Genomic DNA, 25,752 nt, shown 5'->3' with positions numbered 1-25,752 from the left:
CTTTAGGGTCTGGGTGCATCCCTTCCTTAATGTTTGGATGGAAGGTGGCAGGGTGAGGACCCTCCGGGTCCGTATCTCCTGACCTATGAATTCCTGGGATTGAAAGTGACAAGGCGTTGGGGCCCGGAGGCGGGGGAAGTTAGGAACTTCACTAGAAGGGAGTTGGAGAGGAGAGTCCTGCACTCTCACTTCTGGGCTCAGCTGTCACTAAGGGACTGCCCAGGTGATGTGTATTCGGTGTGTCTTTCCTTGGTTAATTCCGGGAGAGTTCCTCTGAAGTTTTGGGACATTGCCTGGCTCTCTTTCTATGGGAGACTATATGTGAGAGAGAACCTGAAGTATAGAAGTGCTGATGATCTTGGTGTCCACGGGAGGAGTGTCAGTGAAGGAGGAGACCATGGACCACTTCTTGCTTGAGTGCCCCTTTAACATAGCAATTTACAGGAGGGTTTCCAGGTCCTTGGGTACCCCTTGCCTTTCGGGGCTCAGTTACCCTGAATGGGTCTATGGTGCATTCAAGGATAGGTGGCAGGATTTTTATTTTGGCACCCTTTTTTTAGTTTAGTTACCAGATACTTTACTTGGAACGCTAGGTGTCAGGTTTCCATCAGACAAAAGGTCCTTCCCTGTGAAGTAGTGGTGAGTGACATTCTCCACGAGGTGAGGAAGATAAGGGATACGGAGAGGCATGCAAACTGGGTCAGACTGACGGGTTCTGAAGCCTCCGTAATGGAGTCACAGTCCAGTGGCTTTCTCTGTCTAAGGCTTTCTATCCTTTTACCCCCCCCCCCCCCCCCATGATTTTCTGAATCAAATGTAATTTTTCAAATATGGCTTTGCATAGGTTTTGGTTAATTCTTATTTGCTTGAGTTGGAAATGTTTGGTATAAGGGTTTGTATAGGTTTGATATGTTATGATTTGATTTCTGTTTATTTGGTGTAGGCATCCTTTCTGTTTTATGTTATGTTTAATTGATTATTTACTATGGACTTAAGCTGGACTTTTAAGGGGCATTTTCCCCTAATATATATTTATGTTTTAAGCTTTGGGTGCCGCACTTGGTTCAGATTGTTTATATAAGGTTGTAGAGAAAAACGAATCCATCTCGCTCTAGGGTTAAGACTTCCTCATCATGTATACCTAAAAGTTATTTATAATTATATAGGTCATTGAAAATGAGGGGGTGCTCTCAACCAAAAAATAGTATCAAAACAAAAAATGGTGATAAGAATCACCTAGGAGAGGTTGTTGACTGAGGCACTCCAGTCCATTAGACAATTTAAAAACAAATTTTATTGAAAATCATCTATAAAATCGAATAGACCAGATATCATCAAGGTCGGCGAATATTAAAATAAAGAGGTGATGAAAAATAAAGATAAGTGATAAAGCTAGTTAAAAATACCCTTCCGGGAAGCCGGTGGTCACAGAATTGTGACACTTATAATTGACTGGGGAAAATACCCATGAATATGGACACTGTATCACTTAGATTCAAAATAACACAATTTATTAAGATTTAATTTCGTTCCCTATGTCCATTGATACATTGTGTCTTGCATATGGCCAGCAAATGTCTCCACTCTGAATTAAATAACCCAACAGTGGTTCTTATAGAGATGCGCTTGTAAGGGTTATATTTTTCAAAACCACTAAGTTGTAATAATCTAACACAGATATTCAAGGGAGCTTAAGTCTGTATATATATATATAGTTCCAAAAGTCAGGATTAATAGCCTGACTAGTATGGATTCTTAGAAACTTGGGATCTATATATGAAGTCCCAACAAATAAGGTTGGTAGCTCAAATTGTATATGTATATATATATATATATATAACACCCTCTCATACAATATGTGAAAGAGAGGGGATGTGGGTCATCGTGTGGGGGGAGGTAGGGTTAAGCCAGAACCAGCTAAGGTAGAGGCAGAGACTGGCCCCTGGCCCACAACCCAAAGACAAGTAGTGGCCTTTTTAGGGACCTAAGGGTACTTGCCTTCATTTTATCCCAAACTTTAGCATTGCAGCGAAGCCCCTGACAGACCTCACTAAGAAGAAACTCCTCAAAGTAGTTGACTGGACACCCGCTTGTGAGCTGGCACTTCAGTCGTTAAAGGGAGCCCTGGTTCGTGCTCCAGTACTGTAGGGACCTGATTATGACAAGGACTTTATTGTACAAACGGACGCATCACAGTATGGACTGGGAGCAGTACTTAGCCAGGTGGAGCTAGATGGGCAGGAGCACCCTGGAGCCTATTTGAGCAGAAACTGCTAAACCGGGAGGTGGGGTATGCCACAATTGAAAAGGAATGTTTGGCCATTGTGTGGGCAGTAAAAAAAACTTCAACCTTATTTGTATGGACGACATTTTATTGTGGTGACGTATCATAATCCTTTAAAGTGGCTACAACACACCTCAGAGGAAAGTGGCCATTTGATGACTGGCATAATTCACAAGCAAGAAAAGCCTTACAGCAATGGGCATTGACTGTCTCGGCAGAAAGAGCTAGATTCTCCGGGTCACCTCTGGGAGGAGACTGCAGACCAGGAGCCAAATCATTGTGACATGGCATGCTGGTTGCCCGCATGGACAAGGGAGTGTGGGGGGCCGGGACTGTGACTGGATCACTTATAAGTAACTTATGGTATAAATTGATTTAAAGGAAAGCGCAGGGCACTTATTTTTGATATTGTGTATGTTTTGATATAGGAAATCTTTATTTCGGAGACCAGGGGAGAAAAATTAGTTTTTTCTGTTTTAACCTTGTTAGAGGAAATGCATTATTTCTGATGTCTACATCTGATACAATAAGCCTTTGTTTAGAAAGTCTTTTGTATATCTTGGTGTAAGGAAATGCTTTGTTTGGGGTTTGCAAGTTTTCTCTGGGAATTCTTTCCTTTGGAGGAAATGTGTATTCTGCAGCTGTTGGAAGAAAGCACCCATGCTCATCTCATGTTGATTAGACCTTTTTGACATAAGTGTCCAATACCCCTTAATGGAAAGAAAGGGGTAAGTAGACTTGCTGTCAGATGTTCACTGTAAAATGCAGGAAATCACAGCAAGGTTTTAGGATATCACATATAAGCGTAAATATTGTTAGCTTTGCATCGTATGTAAATCCATGTTTGGATAAATAAATTGCATCCTTATTTTAAAAATAGCCTGTAAGGCTGTGTTTAAAACTGTATAAAAAGAGACCCTTTGTAAACTGAAATGTAACATTCTGATGTTCCATCTTACCTGACCACTGATGCCTTTAATCAGACAGAGCGGCGGGGGAGCGCGGAGGGGTAAGTATCGTTACAGTGTGATAGACTAGGGGGATCCATCCACAGCACCCCGATTCATAGTAAGCGGTCAGGGGTACCAGCCCAAGTGTACCAGCACGGGAGTACACTAGCAGCAACAGCTATCCAAAAGGAACATGGTTCTGGACACCATAAAAGGAGTCCAATGGTGGCAGCAGGCTCCTCCTACTGCGGCAGGAGGGGCATATTCGGAATAACGAAAGGGGACAGTAGCAAAGTAAACCCAGCCAGTTCCCAGGAACAACAGACAGTATGGCATAGGTGGTCAGGAAGGAGAGGTAAAGCGCACGTGCGTAGAAAATCCACTAGTCACATTGAAGCTCTGATGCCACCGAGGGGGAATTGAAGATTATACAGAGAATCGTAATAGGTCCGAAATCTGTAGTTTTTTGTGGGTCATACAAAAGAAGTTGGCATAAATCTTTAATTGAAATGATCCTATTATGTATGTGCTTGTTCTGCAATTTACATTGCCACTTTGTCCCCTCGCTCACAAAAAGATTGCTGCAACCACTAGAGAGTCTTGGCCACCTTGGAGAAAAGCAATTTATGCAGCTATCCCTTGTCTCCTAGTAAAGTTTTGCATTTACGAAAGAAAAGGTGAATTAAACCTCTGAAACTGCATTGGCAATTAGCGCATATATGAGTCAGGGTGATCTTAGAAATTTTGGTGCTTATGCCACAAATTCTGGTGATTGCTGGGCTCGGTGATCTGTAGTAAAGAGTATTCATAAGATACAGCACACGGGAAACTTTTCTTGTAGTGCTGTATGGAGCTCTAAGGTACTAAAATACACACCAAAATATGCCATTTTCTTGCTGGCAAGAAGGTCAGGTCCTGCATGGATGCTTATATCAATCAGGAAAATTTTTATACTAGCTCATGAGCTGGATATCTACGTAGCTACATACACAGTTTCGTCCTGTGGTTTCTAATGTTTCACATTGGCTGGTTATTGAAGATTTGGGAGGTGGAAATAAAAGTGTCATATGTCCTGCTTATTGGAGTGTGTGTGTACCCATGTGGGGCAACCAAGAGAGAGATGCTTGTTCTGCTTACTACCATTGCGTTAGGCTAAATTCTCACTGGATTAGGTTAACATTTGACAACTGTGACAAAACAAAAAGTTAATTTTGCCTTAACCACCCTACACCTCGTTTCTCACAAAAGTAGTACTGGAGACATAAACTTTATATCGCTGGTTCCCCTTGTTAATGTTGGGACACAAATTACATCTGTGAAGTACTAGAAGTGACTGTTGTTTATGTAGGCAGCATTCACTATCTAGTGATAGCCGAGTTAGACAGGTGTTGAGATCCAGCTGACAGGAATGGACAATTGGGCCCTGGCAGAACTGACTGAGCAGATTCAACTTGTAAACATTGCCTGTGAGCAGATAGACAATTGAAAGTGCCTACGAGGCTGGTGAACAGATTCCAGGTTGAAACCTGTATGTTGACTGTGCGAGACTATAGTGTGCATTTATTCGTAAATGTTCTTATTGCAGTTTAGTACTACCACTTAGTTAAATATGGAGCTATGGATAATACTGCCTCTAAGAAACCATTTTATTCATAGACTATAGTCTAGTCTATCAGATAAAAATATTGGATTGCCAGTCATTTGAAGTGCACTAGTGAATTATAAAAAAAACAAACAAAATTCTTTACAATGTAAGGTTATATCATCTGGTGTGTTCTGTTTTGTCAGCTCCCCACTATCTACCCTCTCCCCTCTACCTTTTCTTTTTCTGTACCCCTTCCCCTTTACCATAAAACACTTTAATATAATAATGTAAGAGAAAAGCAAACAAAATATATCTCATTAAACAAGTGTGATTCATCTCATAGAAAATGATGAACATCTCAGTAGCCACTAACAATGACAAAACAGTCATAAAATGATAAACTTTGTCTTACCAAAGAAATTGACCAAGACACCACCAATCATAGCACCGCATCCTCTACCAAGCCCGAGATGAAGGCCCTGCAGTATTCCCTGAGCAGAGGTTCGTAATGCTGGCGGAACTGCAGCACTAAGATATGAAATACAAGCAGCCCATATGGCTGCATGAGTCACACCTGTAAAGAACAATATTAACATAGTTTAAAAATATTCACTACATTAAATGACAAGTTTTGATGCAATTTTTTATACTTTTCTAATGGATACTTTTTCATACAACACAAAAGAAACGGCATTATTTTAAAACTTGCAAGATTGATTTAAAATTAATTAAAAGTTCTAACATGACATCCTAAACTTATGACCTACTATTTCTGCCACGTAATTTGCCAAAATAGAATATAAAATATTTGACGTTTCTAAAATATATTTTATATTAGAATCGGGAAATTATAAATCTGTGAATCCAACTGAAACAATGGGTAAATGCCTAATTAATACAAATCAGCTCTTATGGAAAGGTAAGATTCAAAATGGATCTTTGTGATGCAGTTTGGATTTTGTGAATGCTTTCTATATTTTTTCACATAAAAAGTAGTCCGTCCTCTACTCTCGCTTCCCCATACTCCCCTATAGACATTATCTACATGTGCCTACCTCTTTCCCGCCCACCAACATTACTACCTTCTTTCTCCTATCACCATTTACCAAACTCTGGTACGCTCTCCTGTTTCTCCCACACCATCTCACATTATCCCTTGTCCTCTTTGCTCCACATTTCTCTCTGCAGCCTTCTACTGCCCCTCCACTCTGAAACTCCATAGCCTCAGCCATTTTTTCCTCCCCTCGACCACATACTCTCTCTCTGCCTCCAGGTTCTACTGCCTAACTTCCCCATCTACCACTATTTATTCCTCTAATTTGTCCCCCCCAATCACTGCCTTTACCCACTTTCACTCCTTTCATCCTTGCTGCAGCTTCTGCCTAACAGGCTTAATCTCATCCATGATCTTATTCCTCTTTCACTTCTTCAATCTCCTTGACCTCACTGAAACCTGGATCCCACCTTTTCATATTTCTCTCCTGCTGCCTTCTCCTTTGGTAGTATATCCTTTACACACACTCCTCACGCTTGCAACCACCAAGGATGTGAAGTAGAAATCGCTTCATCTCTTAATTAAGCCTTTAGCATTGTTCCCCCACTACCCTCCCATTCCTTCTCTTTCTTTGACACTCACATCATACATATTTTCTCCCCTTTCCACCTCTGCATGGCAGTCCTCTACCCTCCCTGTGTCCCCACCTCCCACTTCCTCGACAACGTTGCTGCATGGCATTCCTACTTCCTTTCCTACATCCTTCCCAACCTCATACTGTTGGTAACCCCAATGGTATTTCTGCCTTCAAACTCCTCTCAATAACCTCCGCCCATGGTCTCACCCAGTTGACCTCTTCTCCTACACACCATGATGGGCACTTTCTTTACCTTGTATTGTCTCAAATCCACCTATGTCCTCCTTGCCCTGCCTAATGCATCCTCTTCTCTCCGCAGCCCTGAATGAAGCCATATCTGCCACCAAACTTCGTATCCATTACTCCAACCGCAACTCTGGTACTCCAAGTTCACTCACTATCTTCAGAGGTGCTTCTGTTCTGCTGAGCTCCCTCTGACGCCAACTTCATCCACTACAAATAATCCTGTCCTCCAATTACGTTGCCCTCTCTTTTGGCAAATAGTCCTACTTCAAAACTTACCTCCTCCTAGTCAGTCAACTCCAGTTGTCTCGTTCCCCCTTCCTCCCTTATTTGCCCCTCGCCTCCACCTCAGGACCCATGACTTTGCCTCTTACTTGAATGGGATATTCCGCTCCATTAGTCATGACATCTCGTTATAGCTCAGTACATCCCTCTCCAAGAATGATTATAATATAATATCTAAACATACACACACAAATATACACACACACATACATACACACACACACAAGGTGGCGGTATGGAACATGGAATTAGTTAGTTTTACAATCAAAGCAGTAGGAGACGTGACAGAATGGCATATCACCATAAATCAGCGTACGCCTATACATATTATTTGTGCCAATATTATACACACACACATATACATTATATATCTATCTATATATCTCTCTCTATATATATATATATATATATATATATATATATATATATATATATATATATATATATATATATATATATATCTATATCTCTATATATACATACACAAACATACTTACATACACACATACATATATACACACACAGTAAGTTATTGCTTTTCTTTCTGCAAAGACTTTATTAGGTGAGTGTTGTGCAATAAAACATACACTTCTCTATTGAAGACAGTGTTCACTGCACTCTATGCGGCGATAGAGTCAATAACTTAATTGACATTCTATACACACACACACACACACACACACACACACACACACAGGTCAGCCACAATAATAAAACTACCTGGCTAAAATAGTGAAGACCCCCCTCGTGCTGCCAAAAAAAAACTGACTCGTCGAGGCATGAATCTGCACAAGATCTCTATAATAAAAGCAAAATGTGTTTTAACAAAGTATTAGTTTAGTGGTGTGCACACTTACGAAACCAGGGATTATAGGTTTTCTATTTTCACGTACATTTTCTTAACATTGTCTATTTGTTGTTGTCTTGAATTTTGTTGGTTGCAAGGTCACGTTAAAAGGTGAAAAAAAAAAAACAACAACACACAATTTCAAGGCTGTGTAAACTTTTCAAATCAATTGTTTAGGGTCTCTCAATCGCTTCATTCATGTGCTGGGGATGATAAATAACAAAAAAAAAAATGGGTAGCATGATCCATACTTACCAACTTTATAAAGTTGGTTTCCGGGAGCCTGGCGGGGGAAGGTGGGCATGATGGGGAGGGGGAGCTTGAAAATGTGCGTCACTTTGGACCCGCCACCGTGACGTAATGACGCAAACGCGTCATTTGACAGCGGGGGCGGGGCCAAATGCCGCGATTCACCGGGAATCACGGTTTGGAACCTAATTCTGCCCACTTCACTAGGAAGTGGGCACTTCCTAGTTAAGTGGGCAGATCCGGGAGATTGCCACACTCTCCCGGGAGTCCGTGAGACTCTCGAAAATGCGGGAGTCTCCCGGACATTCTGGGAGAGTTGGCAAGTATGGCATGATCCCATCCCCAAATACTCAACAGTCTCCAGTTATAGCTAGCCTGGGCTGGTTTTCACAATAAACTAGTCCAAAGGATGATCAGCCCAGAGCTTGAACTCCCCTTTGAGAGACTAGCAGCCTCACACTGAAAAGCAGTGGAGCTCTTTTGAAGTTCCCTGAGTTGTGAAGGCTTGGGTCATAAAAAAAAAAAAAGGATTGGGGTAAATGGATTGGCAACTTTTACACTCTAGTGGGCCCAGAGGAAGTCTGTTTGCTAATAGCAGGAAATGCTAAGTAAGTCTTTTTATGTGAAGTGACAAACACATGTTTAGCCTGTATACCCCAGCAGGGTGCCACCGCCTTTCTGTCTGTATCTCAGATAATGCAAGCATCAAGTTTCAGCACATAACAGAGTAGTATATATACTGTTAGCTTTCCATTGCATGTAAATCCATGTTTTGGAAAACATATAGTCTCTTGATACTAAAAATAGCTCAGATGTTACGGAAACCATCTCGGATTAGGTGGCTGGCTAACCCACTGCCATAAACCATATTTTGCTTCAAGAACCTGCTTTGACGACTACTTACCCTGTTGTAAAATCCTGTGACCTACAGATTAGACCCAAATCGAATCCGTTTTCCAGTTGATTTGAGGTGGACCCAGCATTCCAGTACCAACATTTTGCCCGCTACCTGCAGCTCTGGCCAGTGTGCTAGACCAGGGGGATACCATCCACAGCAACCCTGATCTGAAAGCAAGAGGTCTGTCAGGTATACCAGCCCAGGTGTAACAGCAGGGGGTACCCTAGCAGCGAAAGTTACCCAGAAGGAACCAGGTTCTAGGTGCCAGTGTATGAGCCTATTGGTGGCAGCAAGCTCCTCCTATTGAGACAGGAGGAGTATTTGGGATAAAGAAAGGGGATGGTGGCAAAGTAAGCCCAGCCGGTCCCCAGAAACGACAGGGTGGCATAGGCAGTCCATCCGGTCACAAAAAGTGTAAAAACCTATGTCATAATGGACAGGCTTGCTTTCAACACCACCAACCAAAGTTGTGATGAAACAATACAATTTTATATTTCCACGCTTAAGTTGCTAGCAAATTTGACTTTTGCTCCATTACTAACAAACTGAGCAGGGATAGAATGGTCTGTGGTATCTATAATGTCACAGTCGCACAAAATTATTGCGAGGAGTTAACCTTTGAGACAGCAATCATCATCTGCATGCCAAATGAACAATCAGAGAGTAGTATAGGACAGTTAAGGAAAGAGGCAGAAGTGTGAAATGTCCAGTACACACCGTACCTATACAGAGAGTGAGAGACAAAGATGGTGTACCATTAGCAGCTCAGCAGCTGTAGTCCAGGTGAACCAAAATAGTCATTCCAATACTAATTATATATATATATATATATATATATATATATATATATATATATATATATATATATATATATATATATATATATATATACACACACACATATACACACACACACTGTACAGCAAATTGTAGCTTAGTCTAAATTCCCTAAAACACACACAAACACACGTGTTGATTTTGTCAGCAACCAATTAACCTACAAGTATGTTTTTGGAGTGTAGGAGGAAACTGGAAAACAAAGAGGAAACACAGGGAGAACATACAAGCTTCACACAGATGGTCGGGAATCAAACTCATGACCGTACTGCTGTGAGGCAGAAGTGCTAACCACTAAGCCACTGTGTTATGATACCACATAACCCAACTAGCACTCCATTATGTATGTACCCCCAACATAGGACTATGTGAACTTTGAAATGTTATTTGGTGCTACTTGCATTATCTGAAAAAAAAGTTGCATGATTCCTTTCAACTAATGTTGTAGTCATTGACCTCTCTTTTGACTAACAGATGGGACCTGGTGACAAGAAAAAGGGAGATATACGAGGCTGTCCAGTACAATTTTTGTGTTTGCACACTGATCATTTCTTTGCACACACTGGCGTTTACTTTGTTACTTCTGCAACTCTGTCTCTCCTCCTATACATGTATTGTTTTGTAAAAGGATATATTCATGCTCCAGTCAATCACTTTAGCCCCTCCTACAGCATTTAGCAGAGCCCCTACTACATATATCAGTGAACAGGATAGTTTGATTGACAACTTGTGTCTCTGCACCAAAAAACCCACTAAATGGACCATTTTTTAAGCCTGCCCCTTCCTTCCCTTTATACAGTTTTGGAAAAGCCTTAACCTTGTTTCATTTGGATTGAAGCTACCTCAGTCTACAGAGTCCCAATTTTTTCTGGTCTCTATTTAAACCGGTTGTTTAAGAAAATCTCCGGTACTGATCAACTTTCAAAAAGAGTGTAAAGTGAAACAAATTTCCCAGGAATTTACAGGAAATGTTGAGAGATCCTGGGTTAGAGTCACTGATGGCAATATCTACTAAAATATTAAATGGAGTGTTACAAGCCGCGGCAGGGCCAACCCGCCACGACTCCCTTACCAGCTGCATCCCAGACGTCGTCATGATGACCGAGGCATCACTTCTGGTGTCGTCATCCCGACAGTGTCCTGGGCAACGGTCGTGATGCAAGGATAGTGTAGAGCCACGACCCAGCATGAGGCAGTGCCAGGCACATGCGCAGGTTTTCTTAAGTTTTTTTTTTAGCCCTTAGGGGTTTAATTAATTAGGCTGCTGGTGATATCAGGGCTCGCCCCTAGGCTGCCATTGGTCCATTCCTGTGTATAAGGTAGGGAGGGATTAGCCTTTCTGCCAGTTACAGCGTTCACTGCCTGTGTTGTTGCTGACCTGCTCTGTCTTCTGACATTTTTGATTGATGATCTGTTGTGACTTTACCTGAACTTTTGGACCTTGCCCGATTGCCTCTAGCCCCAACCTTTTGCCTGAATATTGGAATTTGCCATTTTTTGTTGCCCCAACCTCTGGCCTTTACCCTGACCTTCCTGCTTGCTACGGACCCGTGACCTAGGTCTGTCCCCAGTTCTCCGCCTCCAGTCTTCCAGTTTCTCTACCCTGAGACTCGTTTATTCTGATAAGCCTCTACTACCATAGAGATAAGTCCTGGGGCAACAGAGTACATGCGAACAGATATAGTTCTATGGGAAAAGCGGCTGCTAAAGGTGAAGATCTCTTCTAGTCTGGTTTATCAAAAGCCGTGGTCCTAACATGGAGAAAGGCTAGTTATGCATATTCAAGATCAAGGTACAAAAATAAGATCAGCAGTCAAGAGTAGTCAGATAGCAAGCAGAGTTGGCAATCGGTGATCAGAACAAAAAATGGACACTGCAGAGAAGACGGCACACTCATAACTTTTCCACCTGAAGCTTGCCGATATCAGCAAATCTAAAAGGGAACCAGAAGCACTCTTCAAAGTGAGCAGCAGAGACTATGTACATATAACTGCTTTAAGCATATTAAGAATATGTGATTATGCAGATAGCCTAATACCTTTTTACTTTTTTAAATGCCAAAATTAGGTAGGTTGTGTTAGGTGCTATAAGCAAAGAACGTAATACTAAAAAAGCCCAGATATGTCAATCTGCTTCATGACAAAGGGCTAGATTTACTAAGCTGCGGGTTTGAAAAAGTGGGAATGTTGCCTATAGCAACCAATCAGATTCTAGCTTTCATCTATTTAGTACCTTCTACAAAATGACAGCTAGTATCTGATTGGTTGCCATAGGCAACGTCCCCACTTTCTCAAACCCGCAGCTTAGTAAATCTAGCCCAAAGTGTTAACTAAGAACCTAGTGTCTGTGTGCAGGGCTACAGTAATGACAGCGTTGGTAATTAGTATCACAATTCTGTAGCAAAAACACAACATTATAGAGTTCTGCCTGCATTGTAAACTTTTTGGAATTATTTACTTCATACTGGATCAGCTACAGTTGTTTCTCACTCTCCGATACCGTGTTTCCCCGATAATAAGACACCGTCTTATTTTTTGGGGGGCTAAAAAACTGCCTGGGGCTTATTTTCAGGGTAGGGCTCATTTTAATTAACATATACTTTACCGTACTTATGGTTTTTTTTTCTTCACTTTCCTCTTTCTGTACTCTCCTCCGCGGTGCTGCTGTAAATGACGCTTGCACGCACGCCAGCGTCATTCACAGAAAATGAGGGGAGGGTGCGTGCTCACTGTGAGACACTGTAGCTGAGATTGGATGCCACTGTTAAATCTTTAACAGCGGCATCCATTCCATGCGGGGGCGGGGGGGGGGGGTGTGGAGCTGGGGGCATTGTATTGTAGCGCAGGGAGGGGGCACAATGGGGATTTTGCTAGGGCTTATTTTTGGGGTAGGGCTTATTTTGGACCGTTCGGGGAAAGTAAGAGTGGGTCTTACCGGGGAAACACGGTAGTTGGAAAAATGAAACATGCTGTCAACTAATCTCTGGCCAACTCAAATTCAGAAACAAATGCAGCCTGTACAAAACAGATTAAAATAAAACATTAAAAAACTAGACACTTGTAGATCTTCACAATCTCAAACTATGATTGACATGTACTGACTATCTTTATACAAATAAAAAGTCTGACTCACTACTAAACTGTTGTAGTGTTCTCAGTAGGAACCACTACAGTCATGTGGGTACTAATCATGACAAGAGATCAAACAAACTAGACATCATTATATATTAGAAATGTGTCCCTTTCCTTATACCCTGTACCAATATTAATAAATACTTTAGACTTCAAACCTGTTACAAGTAACTAAAGGAATAACATTTTGACAAAGTGTGACTGTTAATATCCAGTGTTTTCCCCAGCACCTATTTCCCGGGTGCTCCAACCCGCTGTTTTTACTTGCCACCCAGCAATTAGAGCCCAACAGAGTCCTATTAGAATAGAATAAACCATTATTTCTCCTATTACAACATGCCCTATGTGAGCACTACAGCCCGCAGTGTGTGTGTTAAACCACTGATCACTAGTCCTGGCAGGGTGTGGGCAACATTTTTCAATACTGTTGCAAAGTATAACATTGCCCCCACCCGTCTACTTCTTAGTGCCACTCGGCTGTAAACATTTTCTGGGGAGAACACCGATATCCTTATGCTATTTAACAGTAATCTATATTCACAGATTACTGTTGAAAAGCATAAGAGATATTGATCAACAAGTCATATTTGTGCAAAAATTGTATTTCTCTAGCTAATGATGGATGTCCTTAAAAAGGACTGCACTTTTCTATATGAAGAATTAAAGCGTTCATTATTAACTTTGCACTGCATCTATTTAGAAAAGCATGAAATAGAGCAATTATTCCCACTCAGAAAAATTAAAAAGCTGCAGAGGTGATCATTTATGGAGCATTGCAGCACAACTATATATGCACTTAACTGTACAGGTCTGCAAGTACACATGTGCATGCTCCCTGTGAGGGTGAGGGCTCAAATAAAATATTAAATTAATAAATATGAATGTACATGATTTTCCCCTCAGATAGGGGGAAAGTAATTATATTAAGCTCATCGGACATACTTACAGGAAACGCACTTATATGCAGATCACAGCCATGCATTCCTTCGGCCATGTAATTTCCTACTTAGACTGTCTAATTAAGGCACTGTAAAAACAAACCCACTAGGTGTAAACTGGGGAAAACCATATGCTAGTTTGCCAGCAGGGTCGGACAGAAAAAAATCTATTTTGGGCCAATGGAGCAATCGGCTCAAGTCTCTAACACTTGGCGGCTTGCCCCTTCTCCGTGATCAAACACCTTCCATCATTGGCCATGGAGCATTTCTGCAGATGTGTGAATGAGCAGCCCAAGTGTAACCGGTGATACACAAATTGAAGATGCCATTTTGGAATTGCAACAGGATGAGTGGGATATTTGTGTAGCTGACGATGGCGCTAATGAGGATATTGATGACGACTATGTTGTTTGTGCAAGTCCTGCACCAGAGGAAGCAGTTCTTGCCAGTGTTAGCTCAGGTGCCGTAACCCCACTGTTAGCTTGTTTTGTGGGGACCCAAACAAACCAAGCACTTCAGACACAAAAGTGGCACTCGTCGCTGATGTGCTTGGTTTGTTGAAGTGCATGTCCTTTTTAAGTTCCAACATAAGGTTGGTTGGGAGGGCCCAAGGACAATTCCATCTTGCATCACTTTTCTTTTCTGCCACTGCTGTGTGGCAATGTTTCCTTGATGTGCTGTGAACTGCTGTGTGTTTGTGCCATTGCTCTGTCGCTTAGTATCCAGTCAGCCTGCTGCAGTATTTGGCCGAAAGTGGATGAAAATAATATTTTGACCAGTGATGTGTTCAAAATGGGCAGGAAATTACTGGAAAATAGTGTTATTGAGGTTAATAATAATGTAGGAGCAGAAAAAACCCAAAAAAAGAAATAAAGAATTATCTGATTTTAGCATATTTCAGCAATTTTCACAAAAAAATACAGATCCAAAATCAAAACACATGAGGGCGGTTTTGTCAAAACCAAAACACGATGTTAATACAGATCCAAAACCAAGACGGTCAGTGAACATTAGTATAAACATTAGTATTAGAGATGGTCACTGACCCCCGTGTTTTGGTTTTGGATTCGGTTTTGGATCTGGATTACCGTCGTGTTTTGGTTTTGGTTTTGGTTTTGCAAAACCGCCATTGCGTGTTTTGGTTTTGGTTTTGTTTTGCTATTTTTTGGGAAAATCCATGTTTTTGGGCCTAAATTAACCCAATTTAGTGCTCCAACTGTTTTAGAGACAAGTAATCTAATTGTTGAGGTAATAAATCATCCAAAAAAACAGTTTAATTCTTCGTTGGTAGGCCTATTCTACACACAAAACAGATTGTCTTCCTCTCCATCTATGCATATTGGCAATGCAGCCATCGTCTTTGAATGTATATTACACCCTACACTTATAGTTATATATGTAAAGAAATGGAAAAAGCCAGTTTGGTTTCTGTCTCTCAAGGCCCCCCTCCACTTGTATAAAATACCAAAAAATTTAGCCATTATAGACTGTACAATATTAATTGACATGGAGAAAGCCAGTTTGGTTTCTGTCTCTCTAGGCCCCCCTCCACTTGTATAAAATACTAAAAAATTCAGCCATTATAGACTGTACAATATTAATTGACATGGAGAAAGACAGTTTGGGGTCACTCTGTCTCTCTAGGCCCCCCTCCACTTGTATAAAATACCAAAAAATTCAGCCATTATAGACTGTACAATATTAATTGACATGGAAAAAGCCAGTTTGGTTTCTGTCTCTCTAGGCCCCCCTCCACTTGTATAAAATACCCAAAAATTCAGCCATTATAGACTGTACAATATTAATTGACATGGAAAAAGCCAGTTTGGTTTCTGTCTCTCTAGGCCCCCCTCCACTTGTATAAAATACCCAAAAATTCAGCCATTATAGACTGTACAATATTATGAAAAATGGACAAAGCCAGTTTAGGGTCACTCTGTCTATGACACCCTACCCTTAAGGATAAATTGCCTTAACAGCAGCCTTTCAAGATGGTATGTGATATGGAAATGCCACAAGTCCCTTTCCTCTTTGGGGGTAGATTGCACCCTACACTTACATAGAAAGTTTTAAAAAGATGTTATCGGCATCATCTTCAGCTTAATCCTCACCCTCATCAGTGTGTACGTCATCATCACAGACTATCAATTCATCGCCGCTTGAATCCGCCATTAGAGAACAGTCAGTGCTTGGATGTCTTGGATGGTGAAGGCCTTCCTCGTGGAAGATGTAGTTCATTTTTATAAACATCATTTTCTCCACATTTTTGGGAAGTAACCTTCTACGGCGATCACTGACTAAGTTCCCTGCTGTGCTGAACACTCGTTCAGAGTACACACTGGAGGGTGGGCAGCTTAGGTATTGCAAAGCAAGTTTGTACATGGGTTTCCAAATGGCCTGCTTTTCTTCCCAGTAAGGAAAGGGACTGTCTGACATTTCCATATCAACTACCTCTTGAAAGTAATCCTCCACCATCCTTTGCATGTTTATACTCATATTGGATGGAGTTATGGGCAAAGTGACACATTTTTTTGAAAAATCCTTCAAACCAGCCCAGATGTTAAATTGTTCTCGTCTGCCCCCTGTGTCTTCCCTGCTTCTTTTTTGGAAATTTAATTTTTTACGAGCAACAGCTTGAGAAAGTGAAGGAGGACACGTCGTCAAGCCGAGGCCCAGTTCAGCGGCCAACTTGCTGAGCAATAGCTCCTTGCAACAGTTCACATCTCGCTCATTTACAAGTAAAGACTCAATGTAGGTTTTAAACCTTGGATCAAGCACAGTGGCCAAAACGTACTGATCCGAGTTCAAGATCTTAATAACTCGAGGATCATTGTGAAGTGAATTAAGTACTTGATCGACAAGGCCAACATACTTTGCTGAATTGCTTGCTTTCAGCTCCTCCTTCATTTTCTCAAGCTGCTTTTCCAATAGTCTAATTAAAGGAATGACTTGGCTCAAACTAGCAGAGTCTGCACTGACCTCACATGTCACAACTTCAAATGGTTTCAGCACCTTGCACAGCACTGAAAGGATTCCCCACTGTGCAAGAGTGAAATACATCCCCCCTCCTTTCCCAATGTCATGACTTGTGCAATATGCTTGGATGGCTTTGCGCTGTTCCTCCATCCTCTGAGGCATGTACAGGGTGGAATTCCACCGAGTTACCACCTCTTGCTTAAGTTGGTGGCAGGGCAAGTTAAACTGCTCTTGGAGCTGCTGTAATCTCCTACATGCTGTGGCTGAATGCCTGAAATGGCCTGAAATTTTACGGGCCACCGAAAGCATCTCCTGCACCTCACGGTTATTTCGTAGGAAGCTCTGCACCACCAAGTTGATGGTGTGAGCAAAACAGGGAATATGTTGGAAATCACCCAGCTGTAATGCTCGCACTATATTGTTGGCGTTATCTGAAATGACATACCCTGGGGAGAGTCCGAGTGGTATAAGCCATGCATCAATCACATCTCTCAGTTTGCGTAACAAATTGTCAGCCGTATGCCTGTTAGTGAAGCCGGTGATACAAAGATTGGCCTGCCTGTGACAAATGTTACGTAGTGGTGTACATGCTGCTGCTGTTCCTGCTGGTGAAGGTGAATGACCAACCCAGTGGGCTGTCACAGTCATATAGTCTTTGGTTTGGCCACTTCCACTTGTCCACATATCTGTGGTTAAGTGAACAGTGGGCAGAATGGCATTTTTCAGCGCAATCTCTACATTTTTACACACTTTTTGGTATAGTTGTGGAATAGCTTTACGGGAGAAATGGTGTCGCGATGGAATTCTGTAACGCGGACACAAAACCTCAATTAACTGTGAAAAACCAGCTGCGTTTATTGTGGAGATTGGACGCAGATCTAACACTAACATTGCAGCCATGGCGTCTGTGATTCGCTTGGCGACTGGGTGACTGCTGTCATATTTGCTTCCCCTCGCAAATGATTGTTTCACAGTTAATTGCTGAAATGTAGGACTGCTCATTTTATTAACCTGCCTCTGGGATGACGATTCACCCCCAGCAGCAGCAACAGCAGCAGCAGGACTAACGCTTTCTTCAGAGGAATCAATAATAGTGCCGGAGTCATCCAGCCTTAAGTGGGATGCCGGGCTAACTCCGAGCGCTACTGAGGATATTGATGAGGATGGTGTGGTGGGTGTATTTTGTAGCCGTCGGTATGTCGGTGAGCGGAGGGTCTTAGCTGATGAGGGAGTGCTTGTATTCTTTTGGGAAGAACTTTCAGCTTTTCCCAACACTTTGCCATGAACTCTCGTTAAATGGCGTAACATAGACGAGGTTCCAAGATGGTTACGGTCCCTCCCTCGACTGACTGTGGCTTCACATACACTACAAATGGCTATACAATTGTTGTCTGGATTTGGGTAGAAATAATTCCACACATAAGAAGTGGATTTTTTTGTTTTATGCCCAGGCATGACAATGGCCTTTTTCTTGTCACGTGCCAGAACTGCTGCCACTGGTGCAGGACTTACACAAACAACCTCATCCTCATCAACATCCTCATTAGCGCCCTCGTCGCCTACACAAATCTCCCCCTCATCCTTTTCTAATTCCAAAGTGGCATCCTCAATTTGGGTATCACCGGCTACACTCGGGCTATTAAGGCACACATCAGCAGAATGCTCACGATTAGACATCCCACTGTTGGATGGACTCTCCACAGGGATTGTTGTCATTTGTGAATCAGAGCAAATATTCTCCTGTAATGCCTCACTGTTATCTTGCAGCTCGGCTTTGACGCGTAACAGTAGTTGTGCACCAATTGTAGGCTGGGTAACTTTTTGGGATCTGCCACGAATAGCCAAAGGTGAAGGCCTCATTCTCTCTTTGCCACTGCATGTGTAGAATGGCATGCTTGCAATTTTTTTTTTATCGTCACTTAACTTTTGCTCAGTTACACTTCTTTTTCGCTTCAATACAGTAAAAATTTTTTTGGTTTTTGTTTTTTGCACTAATTTGAAAACACTCTGTTGTTTGACATCGCCTTGGCCAGATGACGTACTGGGAACACTAACATCAGGACTGGTGACAGAACCTGGTTGCTCATTCAGATCATATGTGGACTGCTTTGAATCCATTCTGAGCGCAAACCACTGGGGAGTGCTAAAAATTATTTAGTAGATTCTGCTGACAGTTATGACTTTTGACAGCCAGAAATATTAATGCACAATTAGGGAGGACACCCCAAAAGCACTGAGGAGTGCTAAAAATTATTTAGTAGATACTGCTGACAGAAATGACTTTTGACAGCCAGAAATATTAATGCACAATTAGGGAGGACACCCCAAAAGCACTGAGGAGTGCTAAAAATTATTTAGTAGATACTGCTGACAGATATGACTTTTGACAGCCAGAAATATTAATGCACAATTAGGGAGGACACCCCAAAAGCACTGAGGAGTGCTACAAATTATTTAGTAGATACTGCTGACAGATATGACTTTTGACAGCCAGAAATATTAATGCACAATTAGGGAGGACACCCCAAAAGCACTGAGGAGTGCTAAAAATTATTTAGTAGATACTGCTGACAGATATGACTTTTGACAGCCAGAAATATTTATGCACAATTATGGGGGACACCCCAAAAGCGCTGGGGAGTGCCAAATATGAAGAAAAAATAATAAACCTCTATCCTCCTCTCTGCACTAGCGATTTTGGTTAGAGCAATTGCAAGAACAATATTGTATTCTCTGTCCCTGCTCTAATTAGCCTATGACTACACCCTGCTCTCTCCCTCTGTCAAATGGCGATGGATTGCTGTGGAGGCGTGTATTTATAAAGTTGAAGTATCGCGAGAACCGAGCCCCGAGATCCGACGACGTCACAATGACGTTCGGCCTCGATTTGGATTCGGAATGGGCGGGAGAGTACCGAGCTGCTCAGCTCGGTACTCGGATACCCAAAGTTCGGGTGGGTTCGGTTCTCGGAGAACCGGACCCGCCCATCTCTAATTAGTATAAAGGGCAAAGCAAAAACAAGCCCTTTCCTGGCCAACACATCAGGTTTTAAAAGCAAACATGTTTTTTGCATTTTGATAATCCGACTATATCAGCCAGGTATGTACAAGAAAGAAAGAAAAAAAAATAAAAAAATTGCTATAGGGAGCAGGAACACATACAAAAAATGCAACATAAAGTGAGGTTGTTTTTTTGTTGCATTATGTATTTTTATGATTTAAGATTTACAATTTATAATAAAGTATCGCTGGGTAAGCAACACTAAAATAGCATCATGATAAATATATATTGTACTGAAAACTGCCCTGTAAGGATGGGACAGTGGTGTGTGTTTGTTCCCTGGGCTAAAGTCTGCCAGCCAGTCCCTGGTTGCCAGAGAACCTTTTCGGCCAATACAAAATATAGAAAATAACTTCAAAGAACATGCCTTCATATTTTGGTAAATCAGTATACAACTCTGTACTTCGCAATAAACACACAAGGTTAGTGAAGTATATACAGCCACTGTACAGAAAAACTAAAGTAGTCACATATCTTTCAGACTGATATTTGATAATGCTGTAATTCCATCGTATTTGATATGTAAATGTGTGGAAGGTTATGACTGGTTTATTGAAGGGGGAGTTATGCCTCTGTGATATGTCCAAGAAAAGTTATGAACGGTCAAAAACTTTGGACAAACTATAATTGACATCCAGGGAACATTTCCTCCCCCACATTAACATACACACTGCCCATCTGAAAGCTTTCCCAGCTAAAACTGCTTAAATACCCTATTAGTGAGAGAACAAATTGCTAGCCCTTGGGGACTCAATCTAATTGAAGGACTGTATATTTCATTATGCCTTGTACCAGGCATACAAATTACGATACATACATTTTTATGCCCTATAATTTTATCCCATTCGTTTTTATAACTGTATTGCATTAATTTCTGAATATCATTATATCCAAATACACTGTAGATTTCTAAAATAAATCTAAAATGTAATTAGTTTTGTCCTTCATAAAGAATCCATTAGCCTTATATGACGAATATTACATGAGAATGTTAACCCTTTGAATGCTGTAGACTTTTCTCACCCCTGTGCTGAGCCTATTTTGGCACTTTTTGGGCTAGTCACATTCCAACAACATAATCATTAATTTGCTTCTGCAGTACCCACACAAATTATAACTTTTTTCTTTTCAGAAGACATTGGATTTTCAGAACATAGTCTGCTTATAAATCCCTCCAAGACAACAAACCTCTACCCAAAAAGGCCACCAAAAATGCTTTTTTAATTGAAATTCAAGTGAACAGCAAATGTGTTTTTTAAACACCATCAAGAAATACTTTGTGGTTCTTGCTTTAGCATCAATCCACCTTTTCAAAACAAGGATTCTACACTTAGGTTTTCATAATAAAATCTGCACTTCAAAATGATCATGCATTTTTTAGCTTTTCCTATTTTGCATGGTCTTGAATGAATGAAATGCATACAATGCGTAGGAACATGGGTAGCACAAGTTAAAAAATTGACAACACATCTAAGTAGGATATCCTTGTGTTTATTGAATTAAGAAAAGTGGAGTTTTGAACCCTATCTCTGGACTTAGCACTTTTTGTAATGTAGGGTTCTATTGTAAGACAATAACTTCTAAGAGGCACATAATTTGCAAGTGGATACTATAATCTATCAAATGTGGCATCCCCATAATTTCTTGGAGCCAGGAAGTGCATTACAAAATCCCTCCCTGGGCTCCTTAATGTTAACAGTGTAAGGTATTATTGTGTGGTGATCACATTTGATCACTAAGCAATAACTACTAAGGGGCCTCTTTCAAATGTGAGATTCTCCTCATCCCTGGACATCATAATGATTTCTGTAGTGAAGGGGGGTTACTGTTCTGTGATCACCAGACCATAACTTCTCAGGGACCACATAGGACTCCCCTCTGTCAAACGAGTGTATGCCTGAGCGTTTAGTTAATTCTACCCATACCCTGCACTATTGACCTAGCTTCACCTCTTAGCAATATTATTGTGCACCAGCATGATCAGACAGAAAAAAAAAAAAAAAAAGACAATCGCAGAGAAAGGCCCAAGTCTCTATTACTTTGTGGCTGGCCCCTCCTCCAGGACCAGCCACCTTCCATCATAGGCCGCGGATCTTATTATATGTCCCGTCCCCCCCTTCCCCTATGTGTGGCTTATCGGTGAGAGTCCCGGTGTCACATGGGACGCTCACCATATGACAGGTGTCCTTCCATGTGTGCAGAGGAGCAAGACCATTCAGCATGGAAGAAACAAGGTAAGGGGGGGCGTTGAGTATGTTAATATAATGTGTGTGCGAGGGACGTAGGCTATTAATTTAATGGTGAACTGCAAGAGCTAATTCTTTAATGGGTGCCATTTTTTTGTGGCGATTGTGTGGCAATTTAATTTATTGGTGGTCCTATTTAATTTAATAGTGGGGTCTATCAATTTAAGATGGGGTGATTGGACCTTTAATTTAATGCTGGGGTGGTTTGGGAGATATTGATTGTGGTGTTGTTTGGGGAAAAATAGGTCTATTAATCAAACATGAATACTATTATTTTAATGTGGGGTCTGGAGGGTGGCCTAATTATAAAGCGTAGGTGCTATACTGATTTAACACTTGGGGTGGTTGGAGTATTCTAAATTTCATGTATCTATTTTTTTCCCAAATAAGGTATCCAACATTCCAGGATCCAGACAAGCAGCAACTGATCTAAAGACACCAGAAGCCACAGGTGATGAAAGTGACAAGGACAGGTAGGAGAGAGCAGGACAGTCTGCAAACTGTATTGAATCTGGTGGGGCGGTCTCAAATTTGGACTGTCCATTTAGTCAGCATTTGGTCGGACAAGGACAGTTGGGAGGTATGTCCTGCTTCACAGTGTACTGCTCGTGAAGGCAGAGCTACGTGCACCTAACAGTATTGCACACAGTATTGCCTGTGTATTTGTCTAAAATGATAACCATGTTACATCATGGTGATCCCCCTGTGTTGTGTCCCAGGTACCCCAGTGTCTTAATCCAGCTCTGGGTCAATGTGTCAGATCGATAACTAGTGCTCTGCTCTTCCTCCCCGTACCATCCCTCATATTATTTGTTTTAGGTTAACCTAAAACACAAAATAATTCCATTTGTATATAAGGCAAAACAAAAACAAGCCAGTTTACAGGTTTCTAAAGCAAAACAGCCATTTGCATTTTGATAAATCAGCCCGTGTTCAGTACTGTAATAGAATATTATATAATCTATTGCTATAATATGATACTCCATTATAATCAGCCAGGTATGTTAAAAAAGAAAAAAAATCCTGTAGCAAGAAGAAACATATAAAATAAAATGCAATATAAAGTGAGGTTTGTTTTTGTTGCATTATTTGTTTTCATTATTTATGATTTATCATTTACAATAAAGCCTCTTTTTATATTAATATATATTGTATGTAAACCACCCTTTAAAGTATGGGCCAGTGCTGTGTGCTTGCCACCCCGGGCTAAAGTCTGCCAGCCAGTCCCTTGGCATGATTACATCACCATTCTGTTATCTTCTCTTCTGGCTCCACCATCAGTAAATGCTGGTTGGGAATAGGTAACAGTGGCAGAACTACTGTTTGTACAGCAGGTGCAGTGTACCGGGGCCTATGGAGGAAATGGGGCCCGCTGCACATGGAACTAGCGAGCTGTAGGCTCCCTTCTCCACTAAACGGGGACCACAGCTCACTAGTTCCGCCTCTGAAAATGAAAAACATATTTACCTACTTTCGGTGCTAAGGATGAGTGGGACTTAGCACTTTTGATGTATATGTGCAGCATGAGTTCCACTCGTCATTAGTACTAAAGTGATTAGAAAATTCGCAATAATCAGTTTCCATTTATTAAATACCTTTGTTTATAGCATGTGCACATATGTAGATGCATTATATCACATCAACAGGATTGTCAATTCATCCAAAGTGCTCTTGTAACTTCAGAGGAACTCAAAGTTGAAGGTTATTTTGCATGGCTTAAAATTCCTTCAGTGCCCTAGAACAGGTACCCAACAGGTTCCTCTACTGCAGGGGTAGGCAACCTGCGGCTCTCCAGGTGTTGTGAAACTACAAGTCCCAGCATGCTTTGCCAGTAGATAACCAGCAGATAGGTGACAAGGCATCCTGGGATTTGTAGTTTCACAACATCTGGAGAGCCGCAGGTTGCCTACCCCTGCTCTACTGGGTCATTTAAATTAAAATTATAAACACACACCTAGTCAGCTGCTCTTTATCAAAGCAAAATGTACTTAAGCTAGGTACACACTACAGAAATTTCCACCAACTTTTTATGCCGAGCGATTTTACATGCGATCAATGGTCCGATCGCTCGGCCCATGGACTGCATACACACTAGCCTTATTTAGGACGATAAAGGGAAGAGTGGACGTCCTTTTAGCGACTTTTTATAGCCGTGTTGTTATGAGCAATGACTAATTTCGTACTCACTGTTGTGGATCGGTCGGAAACTTATACACACTACACAATGGAAACGAGATTGGAACGAAAATATTTAACGGTACGACCAACCAAATGAGACGACAATCGTCCATTTGGGCAGACTTTCGACCATCGTGTCACAACACACACTGACCCGACTTTTGAACGAGCGGTCGTATGTTGGCTGATTGAGCCGATTATTGGATGAAAACCGTGTAGTGTGTACCTAGCTTTACTCTGCACCAGTAGGTCATATTCATGTTCCGAACAAAAACAGAGAACCGTCTAAAACACACCTCTGTGATGTTACAATAGCACTTTCAGGTCTAATGCTCAGTGTGGGTTGCTACATAGATTTCCCTGTTTAAAGTGGTACTACACTAGGTCAAAAAAAACAAACAAACAAAACATTGCATGTCAATAATGTTTGCTGTGAAATTGCTAGATATGCCTCTGTCAGTACACTAATCTACAGTCAGTTTGTTTATTTTTTTTCTTTTAAAGAATTTTACCAAGATATGCAATTGCATCCCTCACACAAGCAGAACTGTGGAGTCTAATACTCACCCCTTATGAATGAGCGGTTAATTCTCAGGCTGAATGAGGCAGCAGAAGATTGACATTTAAGTGTTCTCACAGTTGAAGTGGCAAAGGTCTTGAGCTTTAAACTTCTTAATTAGCTGTGACTCAGCCTTGAAATGTGAAAGGTAGCATGTTGGCCAAATTTAGTTTGGTATACACCCTTTAGTTATTTCAGATATTTTATTTATGTCAACATTGAATAGGCCATTTATGCGAATGTACAATTGAAGAATTGGTTGCATTAGGCTAGGTACACACTATAGGAAAAATAAATGATTAGCTATTTACCAACGACAGGAAAAAAAAAAATAATCCTGATAACAACATAGCTATTCATGTGCACACACTGTACAAGATTTACCTTCAGATCTGTGCTCTTCATCTGTCATAACCTTCGGCTGAAAATATTATTACACCTGCCACTGTCACTCAGCTCTTTTACCCAGTTGACGTGGGTCCTTTGTGCTGTCACCATACTTCCAAATGACCACACTATATAACCCACTATATTATCACTATGCAAAAGCATAGCAATTTCTTGCAGATCCGTGTCGGGTTTAGGAAATGAAAATAATTAATTTACAACATAAGGACAATGCTTGTTCTGGATGACACGAGTTTAGTGATAGCAAAACAATTTGGGTCCAGTTTGGATGCTGTGGAGGAGCTGTGTATGTGCTTTTAGTAGCTGCATGCCATGGTAATGTAGAACTGCTCCGCTTCATTCATTATACAGGAGCATATTAACCAAGCACAATTTATTTCACATTGTGCCCATTTGATGCATAGCACCTACTTTGGAACCCAACACCCAGCAGTGATTCTTCAATGT

General features: G+C 41.2%; 1 protein-coding gene across 3 annotated transcripts in view; it reads right to left on the bottom strand.

Moving 5' to 3' along the window:
• MFSD6 (major facilitator superfamily domain containing 6) overlaps window positions 1-25,752 on the bottom strand; it is a 114,805-nt gene that overhangs the window by 22,975 nt on the left and 66,078 nt on the right. For all 3 annotated transcript variants that reach the window (XM_075180050.1, XM_075180049.1, XM_075180051.1), the window contains one exon: window positions 5,232-5,393. In XM_075180050.1, coding sequence (XP_075036151.1) covers window positions 5,232-5,393 — 162 coding nt within the window. The remainder of the gene's footprint in view (window positions 1-5,231; window positions 5,394-25,752) is intronic.

Source organism: Mixophyes fleayi, chromosome 7 (genome assembly GCF_038048845.1).
Source record: "Mixophyes fleayi isolate aMixFle1 chromosome 7, aMixFle1.hap1, whole genome shotgun sequence".
NCBI lineage: Eukaryota > Metazoa > Chordata > Amphibia > Anura > Limnodynastidae > Mixophyes > Mixophyes fleayi.
This window is presented reverse-complemented; position numbering and strand designations above follow the sequence as displayed.